General features: G+C 47.7%; 1 protein-coding gene across 3 annotated transcripts in view; it reads right to left on the bottom strand.

Annotated features, from left to right (window-relative positions):
* Positions 1–24,211, bottom strand: part of KDM2A (lysine demethylase 2A) — a 770,935-nt gene that overhangs the window by 401,389 nt on the left and 345,335 nt on the right. For all 3 annotated transcript variants that reach the window (XM_085651618.1, XM_085651619.1, XM_085651620.1), the window contains 2 exons: positions 15,589–15,704; positions 9,595–9,721 (listed from right to left, as the gene is read on the bottom strand). In XM_085651618.1, the coding sequence (XP_085507744.1) occupies positions 9,595–9,721; positions 15,589–15,704 (243 nt within the window). The remainder of the gene's footprint in view (positions 1–9,594; positions 9,722–15,588; positions 15,705–24,211) is intronic.

The following is a 24,211-nucleotide window of genomic DNA, read 5'->3' as shown; positions in this document are numbered from 1 at the left end:
TTGATGAGGTGCGCCATGATGAGAGGGGACGCTACACGGTTCTGGTGGGAAGAATGGAGGGTAGAGTGTTTATCTTTATATCAGTGTACGTCCCGCCTGGGTTACAAGCCACCACATTCGCGGACCTGGGGCGCCTCCTTCTGGACCTTCCGAGTGGCCTGCTGGTGGTTGGAGGGGACTTTAATGCGGTAGCCTCTGGGTCTATGGATCGCCATCCCCCTAGGGACCTCCCCCGGGCACAGGCGTGGCTGCCCGGCCTTCTGGACACGCTGGGCCTGGTGGATTGCTGGCGATTAAAGCATCCCGCATTGCGACAGTACACCTTCCACTCGGGTGCCCATGGTAGCCTCTCGCGGCTTGATTACATCCTTGTCCCGGCGGCCCATGCAGGGAGGGTGGGGGAGGTGCGCCATCTAGCGCGGGGTATCTCAGACCACTCCCCATTGTTGTTGCATTTCGATGTCTTCCCGAGGGGGGATGGCAGGGTGGCCCCAATCAACGCATGGTATTTGCGCGACCCCACCATTCGTGCCGATTTGATCAAATCCTTACAGCGATATTTCGACGAGAATGTGGGGTCGGTCTCTTCCGCCATCTCCCTGTGGGAGGCTTTCAAGGTAGTCCTTAGAGGGGAGGCCCTCTCCTTTATCTCCCATGCCCGGCGGCTCGAGCGGGAGGAGGTGACCCGGGTAGAGGCCGAGATTGCAGAACTGGAGGGTGACCTGGGGAGCGGGGTAACAGACGCCAAGTTGCATGTTCTACACCTAAAGCAGGCGGCCTATCGGGCCCTCGTCACGGAGGCGGCCAGGGGCCTCAGTAGAGAGCAGCAGGGGCGATTGTATGATGTGGGTGATAAGGCTGGCAAATTGATTGCGTGGTTGGATAAGAGGGAGAGAGCGAGCCGCGTGGTGCCTTTGATTGAGAGTGTTGATGGTGCGTGTGTCACCGAGCCGGAAGCCATTGTCTCCTGCTTCGCGGATTATTTCCGCGAAGTCTACTCCCCGGTTTCCCCCTGCTCGGAGGAAGATTCCCATGCCCTGCTTCGGGACATCGCACTGCCCTCCCTAACGGTGGAGGACAGGGATTCGCTGGACGCCCCTCCCACCTCGGACGAAATTGCCTTGGCTATTCGCTCGGTTGCATCCGGCAAGGCCATGGGCCCCAATGGTATTCCCATCGAGCTCTACAAGCTACCCCCGGATGTGTTGGCGCCCCACCTGCGCGCGATGTTCCTGGCGGCCCACTCGCAGGGTTCCCTCCCGCCGGACCAGCGCCTGGCCACAATTGTGGTGATCCACAAGGAGGGGAAGCCCCGTGAACGGGTCACATCCTATAGGCCGATTTCGCTTTTGAACGCGGAGCCCAAAATCCTGGCCAAGGTGTTGGCCAACCGGTTGGTTGGCGTGGTGGGCGACCTGGTCCACCAAGACCAATCTGGCTTTATACCGCACCGCAACACGGCGCTCAATCTGCGGCGCTTGCACGGGGTGCTCGCGCGTGTCCCGTTTGTGCGGGAGCCGGCCATCTTGGCGTCCTTGGACGCCACCATGGCGTTTGATACGCTTGAATGGCCATACATCTGGGCGATGCTGGCGAAATTCGGGTTCGGCCCGGGTTTCATTAGCTGGGTCAAATTGCTATATTCGGGCCCATTGGCGCAGGTGGTAGTGAATGGGCGAGTCTCGGCCCCATTCGCGCTGGGGAGGGGTACGCGACAGGGTTGCACCCTGTCGCCTCTCCTGTTTGCCCTGGCCCTGGAGCCCCTGGCGGAGTGGCTGCGGTGGCACCCTTCTATCCGTGGTCTCCGCTGGACCCCCGAGCATGAGGACCGTGTGTCCCTCTACGCTGACGACATCCTTCTGTATCTCGCCTCCCCGCGTAAATCACTGATCGTCCTGGTTGATGTTTTGCGCTCATTCGGTCGCAACTCAGGCCTGGTCATCAACTGGGCGAAATCCTGTGTCTATGTGCTTTCCGGGGAGGCTCCGGCCCTACCACGGGACTGTCCGATCCAGATTGCCTCCCAAGGTTTTCGGTACCTGGGTATCTATATCACACTTGACCCGGAGGCCCGCTATGAGCGGAATTTGCTGCCCCCTCTCCAGCGCTTGAGGGAGGACGTGGTGCGCTGGCGGCGTCTGCCGCTCTCGCCGCTCAGCCGAGCGGCTTTGTTCAAAATGATGTCCCTGCCGCGATTCCTCTACGCCCTCCAGAATACTATGGACTTGGTCCCGGCACGCTATTTCCGTGAGGTGGAGGGCCTCCAGCGGCGCCTGTTCTGGGACGGGAGGCCGCGCATTGCTCTGGCTAAATTGACGCTCCCGTGGTACGATGGGGGGGGTCGCCCTCCCGGACATTAAACGGTATTACTGGGCCTCCCAACTAGCTGCAATTAATCATGGCCTTTATGGGCCCGCCTTGAACCCGGCATTTGAGATGGATAAAATGCTCCTACCCGGTGGCGATTACAATCGCGCGCTCTACTCTGGCACGCCCGACTCCCGTTTGACGGGACCGACGCGTGTTATGGTGCGTGTCTGGCACGCGGCTAATGCAGCTATGGGGTGGAAGGACCGTTTGACCCGGGCGTCACCGCTGTATGCGTCTGAGAGGTTGGGCTCCCTATGGACGTCGAAGGGCTTCGAGAAGTGGGACACGATCGGAATCAGCACGGTGGGAGATCTCTGGACGAGGGGGGATTCAAAACTTTTGAGACGCTGCAGGCGGAGTTTCAGCTGCAGGGCAGTGAGTACTTTCGGTACCTACAAGTCCGCCATGCGCTGGGCTCCGTCTTCCCGGACGTCGCATCCATTCCGGAGTCTTCCCCCCTGGAGGACAGAGTGCTGGACGGCCATGTACCGGACAGCACGATCTCCCTCATATACAAAAAACTGATCAACGATAGATCGTGCCTGCTGACTAGTCTCCGCGAGGCCTGGGTTGCCGACGGGCTGGAGCTGGACGACGAGGATTGGATTTCCGCGGTGGCCTCTCCGAAAGAGGTGGCCATCCCGGCTCGCCTTCGTTTCGTCCAGCTCAAGATCCTTCACCGGGTTTACGTGACGGGGCCAAGGCTTCTGCGTATGGGTTTTGCTGGTGACGGACTGTGTAAGCGTGGCTGTGGTGCGCTGGCGACTTTCATGCATATACTGTGGGAGTGCCCGAAGGTGGAGCGATTCTGGCGTGGTGTGCATGAGGTCCTGCGTGTGGTTACGCGTGTCGCGCTGCTGCCTGAAGCGAGGAGATGCTTGCTGAATGTATGGGAACCGAATGACTATTCGGTCCCGCAGACGCGGTGGGTGACTCTGGGATACATGATAGCTAAGCGTGACATTGCTCAATTGTGGGGATCCCAGAGGCCCCCTGCGGTGTCGGCCTGGAAAGAGCATATGGATTGGTGTATGTTTCGTGAAAAGGTGGTGTATGTGGCGAGGGGTAAGCCTGGGGCGTGGGTGAAACTCTGGGGCCCCTGGAACGCCTACCGCGGGGGTATTTGTGAGCCACCACTGCTACCGGCTGCCTCGCCTGCTCCGTCTCCCTAGACGGCCCCCCTCCCTCGGCCGCGGGCGCGTGGTCCCCCAGTCCCTGGCCTACTCCCATTCCCCTCCTCAGAGTTCTGCTGCTGGTTTGGATCCCCCACTTATGGAGCACGTGCTGTCACTTTGGATCGCGGGTTGCCTTGCGGGTGTGGTTTTTTGGTGTTGTTTTGTTTCAAGAAAAGGGAACCGTACTGTGGGCTTGGAGCTGTGTGGCCTGCACCATTGATTACTCCTGTTTCACTGCTCTGCACTGCCGAGAGACTTTTACTGTATGTATGCAATATGCTTTTGTCATTCTAGCGGCCGGCCGGGTGGTTGTAGGCCCATACCTGTAACTTTTACAACCTGCAATAAACGGTTTCAAAAAAAAAAAAAAAAAAAAATCAAGGAGAACTCCCTGTATGTTTGCATATTAGTGGGCCCGGCAGCACATAAGTCTACCCCTCTCTCAAAGACTAATATTGCCTCAGTGAGGTCACTGACATGGTCAGGCCACCCTGGGATCCCATCTGGACATTAGCAACTGCAGGTAGGGCTGGTTGGCTAAAGGCATTTTCTTATTTTTACAGCTAGTGTCTCGAGTTTGGTGTCCTAGTGCCTTAAAAGTTGCGACACCAAGCCTTGTTGGGATCCCAGTTCTTCCCCTGGTACCCATCCCCACTAGCTGTCAATAGTCTCTAGGCACACCCTCCTGAGCAGATTTTGAGGGCCTGGAGAAGACTTTTTATTTGTAGGATTACCCTATTTCCCCTGGGGGGTGGGGGGGGGGGAGGGTTGGGCCTCTTTCTTTTAGTCTCTGGTCTCTCCCACCAGTGGTACTTTTGGTCACCCTTGTCTTGACACAGTGCCTTCTTCCCCAAGTCTTGAGGAATAGATGTAGTTTCTTGTGATGACAATGTCTTAAAAGCTGCTCATTCATTATCAAATTATACAACTCTTCATCAGTCATGTACAATATTATCATGTAACCAACCTCCTATTTTATTCACTGAGTCGTCTACGAAGTCTACCCAGGCCTGGCTCTGACTTTGTCAAGCCTCTCTGGATCTCATCTCATACTCTTCAGTACTAGTTCCAAAGCCCTCGATCAGGGTACCATTCATGAGGTCATAGGATGTAGCATCTTTCTCACTGAGTGCCAGGAGTATATCCCTGCACTTCCCTGAGAAAATTTCCCACATAATTTAACTCCATAGCTTTCTGTGGACCTGTCCCCCCAAGACAGGCTCTTTCAAATGCAATGAACTACTTGGGGATAAAATCAACCTAACAGAATTTAGGGGAAATCCCTCTGGGGATTTTGTAGTCAAAAGATTTTACCTCCCTATTTATTATTTGGCTGCCACCAGAGATGGGTCCTAGGCCCATCTCAGCTCTTTTTCTATGGCCAAGAGTTTAACCTTTAAGGATATGCTTTTGGCCAGTTTCTGAAGATCTGCAACTTCAGCAGATACCTCATCTGGGACACTACTGTGGTTATTTGCAGTGGTTTTGCTATCTGAGGGGGTAGTGATGGAGTCAGTGTCCTCCTCGTCCACTACCTGGGAATCATCACCATCATCTTCCCTATTAAAGGGGGGGGGGGGGGGGGGGGGGAAGAGTCTGACTTGCCATGGCCATGTCATTTTCTGCCAGCAACTGCTGGAGATGGCTTTTTGTGGGTTTAGGACCAATAGCAAGTCTTCATGCTTTGCACAGTTCTTGGAGTTGGGTCACTCTCAGATATGGAAAGGGGGCCAGGTTGAGCTCCTGTGAGGTCCCTGGATTTTCAGACATGATTTTTAAAGTAGTTGGGATCTTATTAAAAACTTACAAGAAATGCAACATGACTAAGGACCTAACTACTCTAAAGACTTTTTATTTTTAAACGGTGGGGGACTTGTCCAAGGCCCTAACACTAGTTTAAATACAGTTAGAAAAAAATCATACAAATTGAAAAAATACTTTAGCTAAAGACAATATTGGATTTCCTCTTGTGAAATAACTTATTGATCAATTGGTACAACAAATGTCAAAGTCTTGTACCCCACCGCTGCACCACCAATGTAGCGAGCTGGCTTTGTATATTGTACGCTACTGGAGATTCCTCAGAAGTGTACAGGCTCAATGCAAACCCAAAGTGCGCTATTAGTGGCAGTGTGGGGGCGCAGCCTTAGGACTATTACAGAGGAGTGCAAAACATTTATTGCACAACATTGACCAATAAGGGACACACGACTCAAAAAGGAGATCCACACCAACTTTATAAAGATAACCTTTGTTCAAGTTTTACTTCAAAACCAAGATGTTCCACCCATGCACTCTTTCAGGAAAGCCAAAAGTATCAAGGAACATGTTGTGCGTTCCTTTTTAGAGACTCCTGAAACGCCCACCATCAGATCCATGTGGAATCTTCCACCCATACAAGGCCATTTTAAATGTGGACAAGGCAAAGCCTGTCCAACCACAGTCCAAACCAAATAATTTATCTACAAAAACCATGTGATTCCCCTGACCACCATCAATGTCATTTACGCAATTCTCTGTCCTTGTCAAACACAACAGAAGGTGAAGGCTAGGGCGCTACAGCATTGTAGTCGGATAAGGTGTGGCGCACCACGCGCACCCCTGGTGGAACATTTTGCCGCAATGAATCACAAACCTGACGAAATACGCTGGCTAGTAATAGAGAAAGCCCCCCCCAGGACCCAGGGGAGGTAAGATTGGAACCGTCCTCAACCTCAGAGAATGCACATGGATGTCCCACCTAGACTCCACTAGAAATGGGCTGAACGAATCTGAAATAAGCCACGCTCCATTTGCTTGCCTGACACTTGATTAACTTTCGTTTTTCTTTCTTGTGAACTGATGTTAACTACAACTTTGATGTATATTAGCATTCTACATTCTGCACATACTACGATAATGCTGTGCCTTGCTTAATACACTGTCCCTGTTATCTGTCATTCTCTTTGCATATGGATTGTTGTAACTTAACACTGCCATAGATGCGTCAATATTTGCACATATCTTCGTAGACATTTTATGTTATACTTCCGCATTTTATAGTACATATTTGTGATTCAGAAAGCCATTTAGGCTACACTTTACTTCACTGTACCATATGCTATCCATATGCTATCAATATCGCCACTGTTCTACGATGATTATGCCATGGTTTCAATAATTGTTGTTCACTCTTACAATTAGGACCATATCAGACATCTATAATGTTATTTTCTTTGCGAGTGGACCAATGCCTGTTAGGTTTCAATAGTGATGACTTTGTTTAGACTCAGGAATACGTATCGTAACATTACACACTATTTGGGGTCTTTCTTTTTTTCTTTTTCCTCAGAGGCCCTATTCTTTCTAACCTACACGGTAGTCTCTATTCTATGTCCACACCCGTCATTGACGAGTTGACAGGCATCCAGAGCCTGCGCGCACTATGTTAAAATGCCCGGGTTGCATGAAGCTACCGCTCATCTTTCCGGTTCGCTTCAATCAAACTGCCCGACTTTGAGATAACTTCCAAATAGGTGAGTCTCTAGGTGGATTCCGTTCCTACGGTTTCTAATTGAAATCCATTTCACTTCGGAATTCCTTATTTTCCGTTACGATCCTTTTTTTAGCCTAATGTTCACGGATTCATTTTTCGAACCAGCGGAGGTAACTTTGTTTTCTTCCCCTGCTCCACGTATGTAATAAGACCTTAGGCATTACTTGTCCCATTTCACACGCATGCTCTTTCTCAGCATTGTAATTCACCATTTATCTAGTATGACCGCCCCACTTGATCTGTCTCCTCAATAATTCTTTAACCGCACCGCAATGCTTTTCCGCGGCTAAACGCGCACTCTGTTTAATAATACTTTAATTACCGGTACTCTATCACACAACGGGTCTCTGCGCGTCACGCACACACTGCTTTAGTAATTCTGCAATCCCTATTGTTCTATTTATAACCGCAATGGGTGTCCGCGCTTAACACACATTGTTTTATAATTACTAATACTGGAATCACAATCTACTCTATCCCGCAATCTCATTCGTCTTTAATATTGACAATTTGTTATATATTAATACCCACTACGTTTTACAACTATTTAGTTGTTTTTATTCTTCGATGAATGGTCAGACAGTACTAACTAGACACTTACTGGTTAAATACCTTCTTTCCAATCAACTTCGCTCAAAAGGTCCTTCTGTTTAAACTAACCACTACGGTGTTCTGTACAATCCAACAGTTTTCTAAACAACAGTGAGCTCTTTTATATATATTCTTCTCTGTACCACTAAGATCTTGTGCACACTATGTGTTTTAGGTGCTGCGGTTTTCCCTACGGGCCCACCCTAGCCACTACGCAGAGGTTCTTTCGGCAAAAATAAGACATATACACAATATAATCCCTCTCTACCAACCATGTCCCAATGCCTTTAGCTAAATACATTGTTTCATTCTTCCCTAGATCGCGCTCTCTCCCACCCCCTGCACCCAGTCCTGATGAAGACCCCGGTGTAAGGAATCAAACTGCCTACATTTCCTTAGGGGTCGAAACGTCGACACTTTAACAAAGAGCCAGTACAAGGCAACAGATTTTTCATTCATGTTACTGTTGTGAACATGGCTACTTAACATTTTTGCTAAGATTGTAATTTTCAGGCTTGATGTATTAGCCTTATGTGTTTAAAGTGATGTATTGTTTTTGAATAACACTGCCTTCCTAATCACTACCCTATCCTCACGAAACACATACACCATGTTCCTTCTGAGGGACATTGCTATTTACAATGATATGAGTATGTACATTAAGAGAATGCTGCCTAAGCTCTGAAACACCCTAAGAAGGTCTCTAGGAACGCACGCTTTAAAAACATTCAATATCACATCCTACACAGGGCCTATCTAACCCCCGCACGCCTCCAGCGATTCTATCCTGACACTCAGTTCCTGTGCCCCAGATGTCAAGCGCGGAATGCAGACTTCCGACATGTTCTGGAGCTGCCCCATCATAAAAATTTTCTGGCACCACATTCACACTGCTCTGGGTACTCTCACGGGGCTAACTTGTATGAACACTTGGGAAGCTAGCGCCATAGGCATCTTTCGCACAGGTAAACAGCACAGGGTGCAGACTTGTTTCCTCTCCCTAGCGGTACTCTTAGCTAAGCGCAGCATCGCTATGCATTGGCGTTCTCCCACTGGTCCACCGTTGGCGGCGTGGGTGGGAGCTACCCACAAGTGGGCGGCGGCTGAGGAGGAGACATTACGGGAGGAGGAGGTAAAGGGGACCCGCAAGCACTCTATATCGATGGAATGGGCCATGCTATTGTATCAATTTCGACAGCTTTCCCCGGGCGCTGACCCGAGTGGCAGCCCCCCTACGTCGTCAGCCCCACGCACACAGTCACAGGCCCTACCCAACTGATCTCTCGGAACCCCACCCACACAAGCTCATCGCAAGCCCTGGCGCCTGGAATGCGGTCGCAGCCCTCGGCCGCACCCACTAGGATAAGCACACACGAGTCGCAGAGGTGTCCTGCCCAAACAACGCTGTATACCATCGCTAATGTAACTGGATATATTCTTCCATACCCCTTCCTTAGTTTATGCCCGTGTTCCGCCCCAGTTTCTATGCCATATCTGGAACCCGGACAACAGGATATAAACATCATGCTCTCTCTATACCCTGTTTATGCTCCTTGTTTATGTACAAGCGATATACACAGCCATTCTGTCCCACTACTGGATGTATACTCTGCTATGTCTATCTGAGGGTTGTGTATGATGGTCAATGTCTGAAATATGTAAATGGCAATAAAAATAAGTTAAAAAAAAAAAAAAAAAAGAGAATGCTGCCTAGTGTGAATTAAAACACTTAGCACTATCAATGTTTTGAATATTTGTTTTGGATTTTCATGAACAATTGCTACTTTCTGGGACCTCTGTCCTTACGTACTGTCTCACACCCAGGTCCCAGAGACTATTCTGGGTACACCCTTCCTAGGTAATTATTTTAGCCAAAGCAGCTAGATTGATGAGACAGTAGAAAATGGAATGGGTGGCTCTTACCAATGCTGAGAGACTCCTTCTGATATTCTTTGGTGAGGTGAGATCGACGCGTCATGCAGTACATGTAGCGCTCTAGAACATACCAGCACATCTCATAGTAATACGGATAGCGGAACTTATTCGGCACCTGCAGAGAAGAAAGCATAAAATCCCCTTAAATCATTCACAATTCTGAATTAACATAAGAGTCTTCATGAGGGCAGCATGTATGACTGATATTTGTTTTTACATTTGAGGTGCTGATATTTAAAGAGTACAGGAGTCTTCGTCGTGCCCCAGGTCACTGGTTCATCTATGTGCGCAGATTTCAATACGTGGGGTTTACTGTGGGTGGGTAGGTTTCAATATTGGGGCATGAGTGATCCTACAGTTCAATATGAGGTGAACTGGGAGACTCACATAAGGAGGTCACAACTTGAACAGCTTAAATGCAGGACCGTACTCAAGAGCCTTGGTTGAGCTGGGTGTTCAGGCTTCAGTTCTCTGGGTCACTCATCTGGGTGTGCAGGTTTTATTACTGGGCTGATTCAACTTGGTGTACGGTTTGGGTGACAAGGGGTGCCATTTTTCATGACAGATTATTTGGGAGAGTTGTGTGGGGATGCTAGAACTGAAATAGCAGAGCGCTGCACGAGAGTAAGGTGTTAATTTGAGGTGTACTGCAAGAGCTGCGGATGTTGTAGTAGTATGTGTGACATCCTAGAGATTTTTGGAATGGTAGTTTCAAGTCATATCTCCTTCCAGACCTATAGGAAGGCCATACCTGCAGACTGCTGCACAGCGCTGATTTTTCCAAAATAAAATAAGAAGAAGCCCAAAAGCATGTGTGCGCCAATTGTGACCAAGCCTTTACTGAGTTTGCAGGCCTTCATATCCTCATTTCCCAACGTCCCATTTAGAGAGGTTGATGGTGACCCAGACAACAGAAGGCTAAGTGTGGAAGGTGGACCTAGGAGTAGAAGTATAAATGTGACAATAGTGAATGAGGAACATTTGCTTGCATGTACTGCTGAGCCTCAATCAAGGTCATTGCTAGAATTAAAATGTCCTCGGCATGGCTTGATAAAGCTATGCTAAGATGACCTTGTTCATTTTTCTAAACAGTACTGTTTTATCACATTGGTGTGAGTTTGCCAATGTCTAGCTCAGAAAATGCAGCTTGCATGTTCACAATTGTCTGTCTCAAAACCAGTTTCCTGTTTTTTTTAATAATCTTATCTGTGGGTGTTGTGATGAAGGTTCCGCTTTTTGTAAAATGTGATGATTGTTTTTACATATGTTTTGATATTTTTATTGTGCTTTTATGGCAGTATGCCGAAATAAAGTTTTCAAATGGAATGGTAAGACTAGCGGTGTTGTCTAGGACTAGGCAATCAGCCATTTGAAGAACCTGCAAGTCCCCTGGCAGGGGAAACCTGTCCCTCCCTTTTCCTGTTTGCATCAACACTTTTTCAGTGATGCCACCTATGTGGGATCTTTGGTGAGCTTAGGATGACACCAACATTGTTTATGGAAATGTTGTTAATATGCTGTATTTCCCGAAGCTGGTTTCAAGGCCAGACTAAAGAGTTTGGCTGCTAGCTGAGGCTTCCTACACAAAATCTGTTCACTCCAGCAAAGTAAAGATAAAAAAGGCACGAGTGGCTCACATAATTGGGCGATTCATAGGAACAATAGCTCCTCTGACTCACAAGGCCTCCCTCGATGTGCCAGCTACGAGGCCACGGACAGAGGTCTAAGAGGCCACAGATTAAAGGAGTGGTAAGTTCTGCTAAGCAAGCATAATGGAGAAGAAAAAACACTATCATAGCTTCCCCCGCCCTCATTTTTTGAGTGAAAAAACACTTAAGACAGGCAGTCAAACAAGTGTCTAATCTTTTGTGATAGCAGCTCTATGTGCACAGGTGACTAGAGGATATACTTCGAAGGAGATACTCCCAGAGATAATTGAAAGAGATAATTGGCAGGACAGCGTTGCTCTTCGGTCAGGAGATGGATGGACAAAAGTTAAAAAGAGTAGACAGACTTTGGGTGCAATGCCCTCAGCACCATTCTAGCTTAACCTGCCATAGCCTGAATCTTTAGGGGGTGACATCCCTTGCACACTGTAATTTAGAGACAAATCATAAAAAGCGGTCTTTGAGAAACAAGACAGGCTCCGGATCGCAGTCTAGAAGTGCAGAAAGAAAGGAACTGACGTCAGCACACTGGAGTGGCACCTATATATGCCCCGCACGCCACTTCCGGAGAGGGACAGCGTTAGTTTGGAGCAGCACAGTGCGACCTTCTGGCAAGCATACCTACTGTGGAAAGGTTTATGGAGGCAATCTAACGCCCAGGGAATATTCAAAAGGCATAACATCTCCAGCTATAAGTTTCTATCAGAATGTAACTTTTAAAAAGTTACCTTTACTCTGAATAAAAATGCTGGTGGCTAAATTGCATTAGCTCTCCAGCAGCTACTCAGCTGGTAATTGGTCTGAATTTGGAATTCAGAACAGAGACACTTGGCCTGGAAACAGGAAGGTGCTTTCCTCCTCTACCAGGAAGACCAGTTGGAGTGAGCCCAGGAACTTAATTTACTTTAAAGGGCCTTGCTTGGCACAAGTAAATGTTAGGGGACACCTGGAAAGCCGCCAGCTTTTCTCTTTCTAGTCAGGCTGGCACCAAAGCCAGTGGGAGGAAAGCTAAACCCAGAACGGTTCTGACTGACCACAGAGCAGGGGACTCCTCCTTACCCTGGCCACATCTTTGGCGGCGCACAAAGATTCTGCACAAGAGGAGAAGTGTTTCCCCATCTTGGATTTTGAGAGTGAGGAGCACTGTGTTTTTTTTGTATTAAGGTAAACAGGAACTGAAAACTACCTTAACGTGGGCTGAGCCACGCAAGCCGTTTCTCCGCAAGCCAAACCACGCTTGCCTTAACCACGCATATGCATGGCTAAGGCAGTGCACAGTCTAGATGGTGGAATGGGTGGGCAGGAAGAGGAAGGATCAGGAGAGGATGCGGTCAGGTAAGTGGGGCTGGGGTCGGGTTCTGGGGGAGTGGGAGGGTAGTTTTTTGGGGTGGCATCGTTTTAAGGGTCCGGAGGTTGGAGTTGTTTATAGGGCAGGTTTTAGGGCCCAGGTCGGCGGGTAGAGGTCAATTTTTTAGGGCTCAGGGTGGGGTCGGTGTAAGTGTTTAGAGCATGGAGACAGTTTTTAGGGCTCAGGGCGGGGGGAAAAGGGCAGTTTTCACTGCTGGGGGACAGTTTTAGGCCTCAGGGTTGGGGGGCTAGGTTGTGGTAGTTTACAGGTGTAAGGGACAGTTTTTAGAGCTCAGGGCGAAGAGCTGGGGTAGTTTTTAGGGCGTGGGGCAGGGGAAAAAGGACAGTTTTCAGGGCTGGGGGCAGTGGTGGGATCTTTACAACACATCTCCCTTTATCAATCATGTCTTTAGCACAAAACTGTGTGGTAAAGGCTTGCATGGTAAAGATGCGGTCGTGGTTGAGACCACCTGGTTCAGACATGCATTGTTGAGGCATGCGTTGTACCATCATACTACCAGCAGGAACTAGTGAAGAAAGTAAGTAGGACTGTCCTCGGGAACTTTTACCACATTGGTTAGGGAGTGCCACAGGCTGATGAACCCAGCAGATCTGGATAACATAGTCTTTCTCTGAACTCTTTCTGGACCTGCAAAAGAACAGAAGAAGACTGAACCTGATGGTGTGGCCAGACTGAAGCCCTGAAGGAATGGACTTTCTCCCTCATGTACCAAGGAAAAAGAAGTAGACTCAAAGGGACACTTGGCTGACCTCCTGTACGACTACAGGGGTGCACTAAGCTTCAAGAGGCCTTTTCCTAGAGGCTCTGAGCTGACCAGTCGCAACTGGATCTTGACTGGAACCTGTTGTTGGCCTCTGCCTAACACCCAGAGTGTCTCTCACTACCCTCCTCTGGGGTCTGGGGGTATTAGAAGTGCACACCTGTGGTTGTTTGAGCACCAGAAGAAAATTTAGAAATTTTGACAATCTTCTCCAGACCTTCAGGGAGAACTGCGGAAAAAAGTATCCGAACGCCAGATTCATGGAGTTGAGCTGTAATTCAGTTCCATCCCAGTCAATGCTACAAGGTGCTCTGAAAAAAATTACTAAGTCCAATTCTGCATTGTAACTTTGAACATTTCTGCAAGAAATCTCCTAAGCTCCAGTGGGACCACCCTACTTCGAATATCTAGTTTTTGGATCAATGGAAGCAGCTCAAGAAGGATTTTTCTTCTCAAAAAAGTGACAGTCACTTTCTGTGTTTGGACTTGCAAAACTTTTTGGCTTCTAGACTTCCACTGAGACCAATGCACTTGTTGCAGCCGACCAGAGCCCCTTCACGGTCAGCCTCAAATCGCGCTAAGCTCCCAGTCTGCAGCTTCCTTAGACTATCATTGGTGCTATTGTCACAAATCTTTAAAAACAAATTCCCATCTCACCGACTTCCTTTATTGGATTTTTTCATTTTGGCCTTGATTTTCTCTTTATTTTACAATTGTTGGAGAATTTTATTGCGTTGCATGTAACTTGTTACCGAGCATGCAATGCTTGAATGCTTTGTATCACGTTTCAAGGGATTGATCATAGGTTTATTTTATTTACTTTGTGGACATCTACCAGGTGGTGGCTTTTTCATTTGAGGGGGTTAATAGTACATTTTCCTATAGCTGTAGTCAAAAACGCTTGAGTCATAGGTTTCAATGGAGAATGGTAAAGATGGTAATTTTGACAAATTTAAGGGAGCTAAGTTCTCACATTATCTACTGAAAATGTTTGATTTTACCCTTCCTAGAGTTTTAATGAGTGAGCCAAAGGTTTTTCCGTCTCTAAAAATTCAATATTTCCTTTTTTTGCCCTGCCTTTGTGGAAGTGCTTGCTGGAGCACTTTTCACTGAGTCCGGCCCAGGAGACGGAGCATTCCATTTGGCGGGAGTAATTATTTTTCTTTTCCAGCAGGCACAGCGCCAGCCACATCTGTCCCCATCATTCAGTTAGCTAATATGGGTCATCAGTGTAGCAGGGTCTGAAGAGAGATCTCTTCTCTTTGACAAGCATGATGGCAGTCACAGACAACAAAGGGTCCACCTCGTCCAAAAGCTGGCATTATGGTTGGTCGAAGCCCATAAAATATCAAGATAAGGTCATAGGTTAGAGCAGAGCTCCTCTTTGGAACACTATCAAACAACGTGCTGCAGAGATCTGAGCCAGGAAGCTTACTGGGGGGGGGGGGGGAGTACAACAGCTCAGCACTTCTGCCTCTTTGGCTGAAGTTTAGGTTGTTTAAAAGGAGGGGGTTGTGCTACTGAAAAAACACTGTTGTTGAGGACTATGGTCATTTTAATAAGGTTTACTGCTATTTAAAGTAAGCAAGAATTCCCAGATTAAGGACAAGGAATAATGTAAACATGTGAATATATGAAAGATCCAATCCTGGAGAAATGGTATAACCACCATTTCACCAGATGATTGGACTACTGTCCGTGTATGCTACCAATGGTTATTCATCAGACAGAACTAGCAGCTCAGATGCTGGTCAGCTGCCGCAAACCATTCATGGCAGCTCAAGAACGGCCTAAGACTGGAGGTAAATAATAGACTGCTTGAGATTAAGGGGGGAAACTGGTAGGAAATGTCAAAATATACATGGCAGAACCCTGGGATATGCAATTGATAAAGGTGAGAGAAATTAATGGAGGTACAAGAAAAGAAAACTGGCTTGAGAAGGAGCACAACGGGGTATATGCTTTGTGGCATGCGTGGTACCAGGCCCTAGAGCATCTGAATTTATCAGACTTGATGAGCAGTTTGCAGTCCCAGCACCCAGTGGCAGGGTACACGCAAGTTGAGGAGGCAGACTCAAGATATAGCAGTAAAAGAAGTGTTCCACACTACAGCTTTTTGAGGGGTAACAATGAGCTGTAAAGGCTCTGTTCTAAAGAGAACAGTCAGGTCCCCACTTCCATCTTACCCTCGTACGATCTTCAACGCTGTAGATCCGAAGTTGCATAGGGATGTTAAAGCTGTGCAGGAAGTTTCCCCCAAACACCAGTGTATCAGTTGGAGTGTACACAGCATGGATCCAGCCTACAGAACAAAGTACAGTACAAAGGCATATGTTTATAATAATTTACAGCATCTTGCATTGCATGAACCTAAACCAGTGAAAGCTAGAACTAGTGTCCTTACATTGCAAATCTAAAAAACTTACAAGTCACACAGGCAAAAATGGAGATTGGGAGTGCAACAACCTACAGAGCTTGCGTTATAAAGAGTCACAGAACCGGTCAGATGTGGGAAGTTCAAGATGTGTAAACTAATCTCTATTTGCTGCTCCAAAATAGATGTGTATCGCAGGCTTTTTCACCAGCTCTTCCCACAGAAATTGTAAGAGTGCAGCTTCCTGTTGTGAATTATTACAGCGGAACACTCAAATAACTTTATTCATAAGAAAAAGCAATCCAGTCAGAACCCTTTACAAGCCAAGTAAGCATTCATATAAGAACACTACCATGAAGAGTACAAAAAGACAACTTGACTTCGTTGAAGACGGTTATGTCGAACTATAACAGCAAATTAAGTATACACACATTAGCAGTAAGATAGATGCCCTTTTGATGTTGTCGGTTTCAAATCTGTATACAGTGATTACAGAAGTTAATGTTTTAGTCTCCGATGCGTATCTTGATTTAATCCTTAGCCTGACTGAGGATTTGTATCAACTATTGTAAATATCAAACGCATTCATTTAAAATATGCAGAATGTTGCCAGAACTGTTTGACTTCCTCTGTAACACCTTTAATTCAAAGTACTTTTAAAGTGTGAGGACAGCACTGTGGCTAAATCTGGGCTAAATATAAAACATTTCCAATTGGTTGTGCTTATTAATCCGTTACTGGACTCAAGACTTCCTGTGTGGAATGTTTTCATATGGTCTGCATCGAAGAAATCAGAATCACAAAGGATTTTCCAATTAAAAAATTACTATGATAATGGGGGCCATGTTTCTGTACTGTTATAATTATTATAGGGTCCTGATGAAGTCCGAGTGGAGAATCCTTTGGGGCATGTAACATATGTAGGCCTTGTTTTAACAGGCGGCCTACAATACTGAAAATACAGAGGAAATATGAATGCATCTGTCTGCTCTCATGTGTGGGGGAAGGGATGATGCTGAGGTGATGAATCTCTTGCACACCATTAAGATGATTAAATAGCGAGTCCGGATTCAGGCTACTTATACTGCACCGTCAACATGATAACTTCTGCACGCTTTTAAAGCTTTATGATGGCAAGCACGCTCTATTGGCCCAACAGGTACTATATGCTGCAGTGTCTCAAGTGCAATCGATTTTTGATCTGCCTGTGAGTTCCCTGGCAGTTGTGTTGAACATCCTGTGAAAGAGCACAATGTCACATACAGAGGCAACTCTTATGTGAGTGGAATCTAAAGACAGAGGTAAATACGGACCTATAATAAGAGTGAGTCTTCTTCCAAAATAGGTCTCTTACCTAATCTTATCCTACAGCTGCATAGACCTTTAATAGGAAATCTAGGCTTCGGTTGGGTCCGCCTTTAAGTTTTCCGTTTGTGCCCTACTAAGGGGAAGTACTGTAAGAAGTGGATTAGAGATGGAGGTATGGGAATTACAATATGCTGTACTAGTGGTTAAATGGTTTTCTTTCTTTATAGAGGTAGTTGTATTTAGACGTATCCTATATGGGTACTCTTGCTTACCACTCATGTCCTACATTAGGGCCTAAATACCAGTGCACTCCAATTGGAAAAACTAGTTATTCCTTTTGAAGCAGGACTGCCTCTGGACAGCGAGGAAGAGGCGGAGGGTGCTGCTGGAAATTCGGACAGTATTGGGACAGCAAATAAAACCTACGAATGTCCATCCACTAATATTGTTTCATAGGTAAATCAGTGAAACTAATATAAATAAAACAGAATGTGATGGCATCTTCTAGAACGTAAATAGAGCCCCGAAGTTACAACGGCCTCCTTGGCCTCTGTGGCCCAGGTATCTTGGTCTGAATCGACCCACAACACTTGGCCTTAGTCTTTTGCTAGTGCCCTTCTACATCACAGTAAAGGGCTTGGTGCTCCATCAGGCAGATGGAATCCTGGTTTCTTGTGAACCAGAATCCAGTTATCGGTGCCCAGTGTAGGGCACAGGCACAAAGTACACAGTGACTGGACTGACACTGCCAACTCAGGGCTCAGATTCAGGCCCAAGTGATAGTCAGATTTTCGAAGAACCAGATGGATCAGTCAGCCACGTTCATTAGAATGATGATAGGAAGCCATATACTTAAGGGGCTTGTATGGGGATTAAGATGTTCCAGTGGCAGGGGTTCTCACAGTTGCAGGCCCCTAATTCCAGGAGGGACATAGGTAGCCTATACAAAATAGACAACCACCAAACAGGCCCCACCTTTCTCCAGTCAACCTTTGAATTACACAGACATGCATCCTTACAGGTCCAAAACAGGATGCAGACCCCAGTATTGGGCGTACATTTCACTGTTGAGATTTAGGATAAAGTCTCCAGAGAGTGGTGCATGTAAAAAGCACCTGTGTCTCTGGACTGCAAGCATGCTGCGCCGCCGCAACCACCACCACCACCATCACCACCACCTAGCACACAGTCTGGGTCCAGAGGGCTGTTCTACCCTGCTTGGAAAGCGAGTGGAATAGTAGCTGTTGATAAAGTAGCACTCTGGAGGGCTTCTATCAATCCCCAGAATCGGGGACACTGTAGGTGAACAGCCTCAGTAACATGTAGAATACCAACCACGGTACTTGTGACCATTGATCCGAAGAGCTGTTGGCATCCAAATTCAAAATTGCTCTGCTGCAACCAACTCTAGCCAGTTTGTGCAGGACTTGAAGGCATGTGTCACTCTCCACCACATGAGTGTTGTGACCCTAGGAATTCTCCCAGCAGCCACTGCTACATCATCTGACTGGTCACCACCCCATTTTGTAGTGTCTGAACAGGGCATGCAGAATGATACAAGATTATGCCATGTGTGGGCACTGGCTTAAAACAAATGTAATATGTTTTTCTTCCAAACAAGAAACTGCACTTAGGCCTCTGCACACTACCTTCCTTCATCAGAAGGTCTTTGCCTGGTAAGTGTAGCATGGCAGACTGGAGCAGTATTCATATGCTACTAGTCTCATTCTGAGCCTGACCTAAGGGCTCAATGAAGCAGCCTTTTCCCAAACAAGTTAACTTAATGGAAGGGAAGTAAAGTCTTATTCATTTGGCTATAGTCAAAACACTCTCTTAATAATAAAATTGTTACACCTTATTTAGGGGTCTGTTGAACCGGCTGTTATACCCAACGAACACCCTCAAAGAATAAGACTTGACTTTACTATTTAGAGACCTTGCTTTAGAGTCTGGATCCAGTGGTTCCAGGGCACAGGAAAACTTCTCACAGGTAGCCTCCCTGCCCTCATCTCTCACTGCCCAGGAGAACTAGCTGTATTACCTGTGTCCCTGCGATCCAGACAGTCTTCTTGTGATATACAAACTACTGTCTCACACTGTACTGTTAGCTCAACTGTCCCAGACGGCAGGGACCCCATGTCCAACAACACAAGGGACTAACAGTTGTTTGGTAAGCTTCCTACACATAATGAAACCAGAGCTATCTCCTTATGGCCAGTGAGAGTCCTCAGTGCGTCACATGAGATTACATAAATACCTCTTGTTGGGCAATCTCTTCTGATGCGGCCTTGTTTACAACCACCATTCTTAGAGGGGTGAAGTTCCATAGCTCCATTACCCTTTGGCCTCTGTCCCAGATGGGAGTTCAGTGATTTGCCCTCTGCTGCTGGCAACCCATTTACTCCCCTTGGGCGAGTGGTGTTGCTCCCGCCCTTTCTGTCCCACAGTGCTGGCAGTCCTCCTATCAGTTTCAATTGCTACCCATCTGGGGTGTTTCTTCAGTCAGGAAAAAATACCACCTAAGCAAGGGTGCACAAGCTCTTCCCGGAGTCGCTTTGCCAACATATAATCATGAAAAAACTTTTTCCCTTTGACCCAGATTATTACCTTTTGCTAGACCCTGTATTTCTGCTGGGTGTAGCACTATCCCTGCACCATGCCCGTACTAACCAGTAATGAAAGTGCCTGTGGCCCCCCCTTTCAAAATGGTGAAATTGGCATACCCCTAATCAGCATATTTAAATTACCTATACATCCCTAGTATATGGTACAAAGTGTATCCAGGGTGTGTAAGTAAGTCTCACTAGCGGACTGCAGTGCACCCATTGTTGTGAGAAAGTGCCCTCTTTCTGCATGACTGCCCCCACTTTTTGCTGAATTGCTTATGTGCTGTGACTGAGTGTGCCCTGGGCTCCTGCCAATCAGGTGCCGAGGGCCTGTGACCCTTCCCTAAAACTGCATTGAAGCCTAAACCCAAATGGCATCTCTGGCAACAGGACAGCCCCTGGTAAATGGCACCACAGTTACCCAGGGCACTGTGACCAGAGAAGGCCCCTAAGGGCTGCAGCACTTATTGTGCCACCCTTAGAGGCCCCGTCCCCTGACGCTCACACATTGCCTTTGCAGGCTGCGTGTCTTGGTGCAAAACAAAGTCGACATGGCACACATCCCTGTGTGCCATGCCCACAAACCACTGCCCTCGAATACATCAGTCATCCCTCTAGCTGGGTGCCCTATGCCAGTTGTGAGGGTACGGGTGCATGAGCCCTGTGCCACTACAGCACCCAGGTCAATTCCTGGGCACTGTAAGTGCAGTGCTGCCATTAAGAGTATATGGTGCGGTGAGTTTGTCATTACGAAATTACGAACTCCACAGCACCATAATGGCTACACTGAAGACTGGGAAGTTTGGTATCAAACTTCTCAGTACATTAAACCCACACGCATGCCGGTGTGGGATTTAATGTAAAAAGCACCACAGAGGGCATCTTAGAGATGCCCCCTGAAACTCGACCAACCTTCAGTGACCTGACTGAGTGGCTGTCTAGGCTGCCACCACCAGACATGTTTCTGGACCCCTGGGTCGAGAGCTTGCTGCTCTCGGGGGCCTGAAACAATGCACATCCTGGGACGAGGTGCCAAGCCTCCTCCCCCAGGATGGGCAGGGTTCACAAAGGAGAAGCTTCAAAGGCATGCCGACTTTGTGAGCCTCTTTAGACCATTTGCTGCTTTCAGCAACTGGTCCCCACTGGTTCTACCCCCCACTTTGGGCAGGAGAACCAGTGGAAAAAACAAGGGAATAAGAGAGGTATCCCACCTCTGCCAACTCCACCCCTAAGGTGGGGGAGGCGAGGTGAAGCACAACCTCGAGTCTCCGCCATCTTGAGGATGGGGGGACCCAGCCAACCAGTGACAGGCTCCTGACCCTCTTACTGGAGAGTGGCAGAATAGGGGGTGTACCCACCCCAGGGAAGGGACCCATTGGTCCCTGCCCTTCACCTACCTTTAATGCCCCTAAATTTAGTATTTAGGGGCACCCTGAACCTTCCTTCCTCAGATCCAGCAACCACAAGAAAGAGAAGAGAAGAAGGACGAGAAGCCGTGCAGAGCTAACAAGAGGACGACGCCCACTGACTTGTCCCCAGCCCTACAGGCCTGTCTCCCCTCGAACCTGCTCCTGCAAAACCCCAGCGTGTCCAGCAGACAGCAACCTCAAAAACCCCGGAGGACCTGCCTGCCTTCACTTTCCAAGCTGTTTCTCCCATGACGTGTTTGAACTGCAGCTTCTGGTGCCAGCCAGGAACCGTGAATCCAGCCCACTCTGCACCCGCCGAACCCAGACCAAGCTCGAGTGGAAAAATACCACGAGGAGGTCCCCCCGGCGATCCTAACCCGAGATCCGGCGACCCCTGACCTGCCTTAAGCATTCAGACGACGCCTGCAGCCTAAATCCAGAGGACCCCCCTACCGCGACCAGAGCGGGTAAGAAAATCCCACGTCCCAAGGCACCCCTGCACCTGACGCCCCACGGCCTTGTGTGCCCAACCCAGCTGTGCCTAACCAACCCTCAACATAACAACTTACCCCTCGAAGTGGTGGTCACGCCTGGAAGATCCTCGTCCCAGAGCCTGCAGTGTTTCTTTGTCCCGGAGAATCTCCATGGAAATCAACAGGGCAACCGACCTCAAAACAGCACCCTGCACCCAGCCGCCCGAGTGCCGCTGAGGGTGTAACAACAGTGCATCACTGACCCTGGGAGACCACGGAGTCTAACCCAAGGACCCTAACTCCAAAGACCGATTACATACCAGGAAACCGATAACCTCCTCATAGAATAACATTGACACTTTTTCTCCCCAAAAACGTATTAAGTGTCGACTTTTAAAAACTGAGAATATTCCTCAAAAACTACCCGATTAACCAAAACGCATTTTCTCACCTGTTTTCATGAAATGTCCCAGTGCTGAATCTAGGTATCCATCACTGAGTAAGGAAAGTATTGTTAAAGTAATTTACCTGCTAAGTGAATTTCCTCCCATAGGATAACATTGGTGATTCTATGTGAAAAAGTTTCCAAGTGTCAACTTTTGAAATACAAAAATATTCTTTAAAAATCGCACCTCTAACTAAAGTAAGATGCTACTTATCAGTATGCATCTGTTTTTGGCATGTAGAGCTGTAGAGTTGTACACTGTGCATAGATCGCCATCTGGTGTTGGGCTCGGATGTTTGCATGTTGTTTTCGTCTTCGAAGAAGTTTTGTAGTCACAAGACCGGTGACTCCTCCTTCGGTGGACAATGCGCATGGGCATCGACTCCATCAGTAGATTGTTTTTGCCACGTAGGGTTAGATGGAGTAGTAAGAAGTAGAAAGATGTCCATGTGTGGTGTATCTAAATAAGATAATACTGGAACAGACAAAGGTATCCGGGGAGGTGGGTGGGCGTGTACACCTCTACGGCTCTACATGACAAGAACAGATGCATACTGGTAAGTAGCATTTTCCGTTCGAGGCATATGAGCTGTAGATTGTACAATGTGCATAGACTACACAGCAGTTACTCCCTTAGCGGTGGCTACCTGTATCTGTTGCAGTAGTTTGAAATAGTGTTCTTAACACAGCCTGGCCCACACCAGCCTGTTGTTTTGCTTGCATGTCTACACAATAGTGTTTTGTGAAGATGTGTGGTGTAGCCCAAGTTGCTGCTTTACATATGTCATCTAGGGGAATGTTCCCTAAGAATGCCATAGAAGCCCCTAGTTTGCGAGTAGAATGCGCCCTAAGGGGAATAGTTAGTGTTCGTTTGGCTTTAATGTAGCATATTTGTATGCATTTAACAATCCACCTCGCAATTCCCGTTTTGGATATGGGATTGCCCTTATGAGGTGGGGAGCAAGCCACAAAAAGTTGTTTGGTTTTCCTAAAGGATTTTGTCCTTTCAATGTAGTAAAGTATCTCTCTTTTGCCATCTAATGTGTGTAGAGCTCTTTCTGCCACTGAGTCTGGTTGAGGGAAGAATACTGGTAGCTCAACAGACTGGTTCAGATGAAAGGCAGATACTACTTTGGATAAGAATTTTGGGTTTGTCCTAAGAACCAATTTGTTATGATGGATCTGTAAAAATGGTTCTTGTATGGTTAACGCCTGGAGTTCACCCACTCTTCTGAGAGATGTGATAGCGATTAAAAAGGCTGCTTTCCAAGTGAGGAACTGTAGTTCACACTTGTGTAGAGGTTCAAAGGGAGGACCCATTAGTCTGGTTAAGAATACATTGAGATTCCACACCGGAGAGGGTGGAGCTCTTGGTGGAATTATTCTTTTAAGTCCTTCCATAAAAGCTTTGATAGCGGGAACACTAAACAAAGACAGGTAAGGTCTGTTTTGTAAGTAAGCCGCTATGGCAGCTAGATGTAACCTTATAGATGTATATGCAAGTTTACATTGCAAAAATTACTACTTGTGTAACGATATATCTGTAAGAGACATTAGTTAGTGATAGATTCCTTACCTTAGAATATTCCCCAGGCGTCAGCCTGGATCCGGAAAGTTTTCTGCTCAGCAGTACCCCTGCGCGCCAGTAGGTGGCGCCATGCGGCTCCGCGCCCTTCACTGACGTCGTGCGCACCAGGCTGACGTCACAGAGGCTACGTAGGCGCCACCCATGCGTGCTGGCGTCAGATCTCTACACAACTTACCGCGCCGAAACGCAGAGCCATGCGAGAAACTGACCATTGGTGCATAAAACTAGGGCCCTAAAAGGGGATGACCTTAACCCTAGTAACCAGTTCGCAGTGGGGCGGTAAGGAATCTATCACTAACTAATGCATCTTACAGATATATCGTTACAGAAGTAGTAACTTGTGCATCTGAAAGAGATACGTTAGTGATAGATTCCTTACCTTAGAATAGATACCCCAGCAATACCAACCCTGCAGGTGGGTCTGCTAACAAGATTACACCAGAAAGTCACAGAGCACGGAACGGCCAAAGAAGCCGTCCCTCTGGACTTGACTGTCAAGGCAGTAGTGCTTGGTAAATGTGTGCAGCGAGGCCCATGTAGCTGCCTGACAAATATCATGCAAGGGGACACCGCGTCCCAAGGCAGTAGTGGCTGCAGTTGGCCTGG

The sequence above is a fragment of the Triturus cristatus genome, chromosome 4_1, assembly GCF_964204655.1.
Source record: "Triturus cristatus chromosome 4_1, aTriCri1.1, whole genome shotgun sequence".
Lineage (NCBI taxonomy): Eukaryota > Metazoa > Chordata > Amphibia > Caudata > Salamandridae > Triturus > Triturus cristatus.
This window is presented reverse-complemented; position numbering and strand designations above follow the sequence as displayed.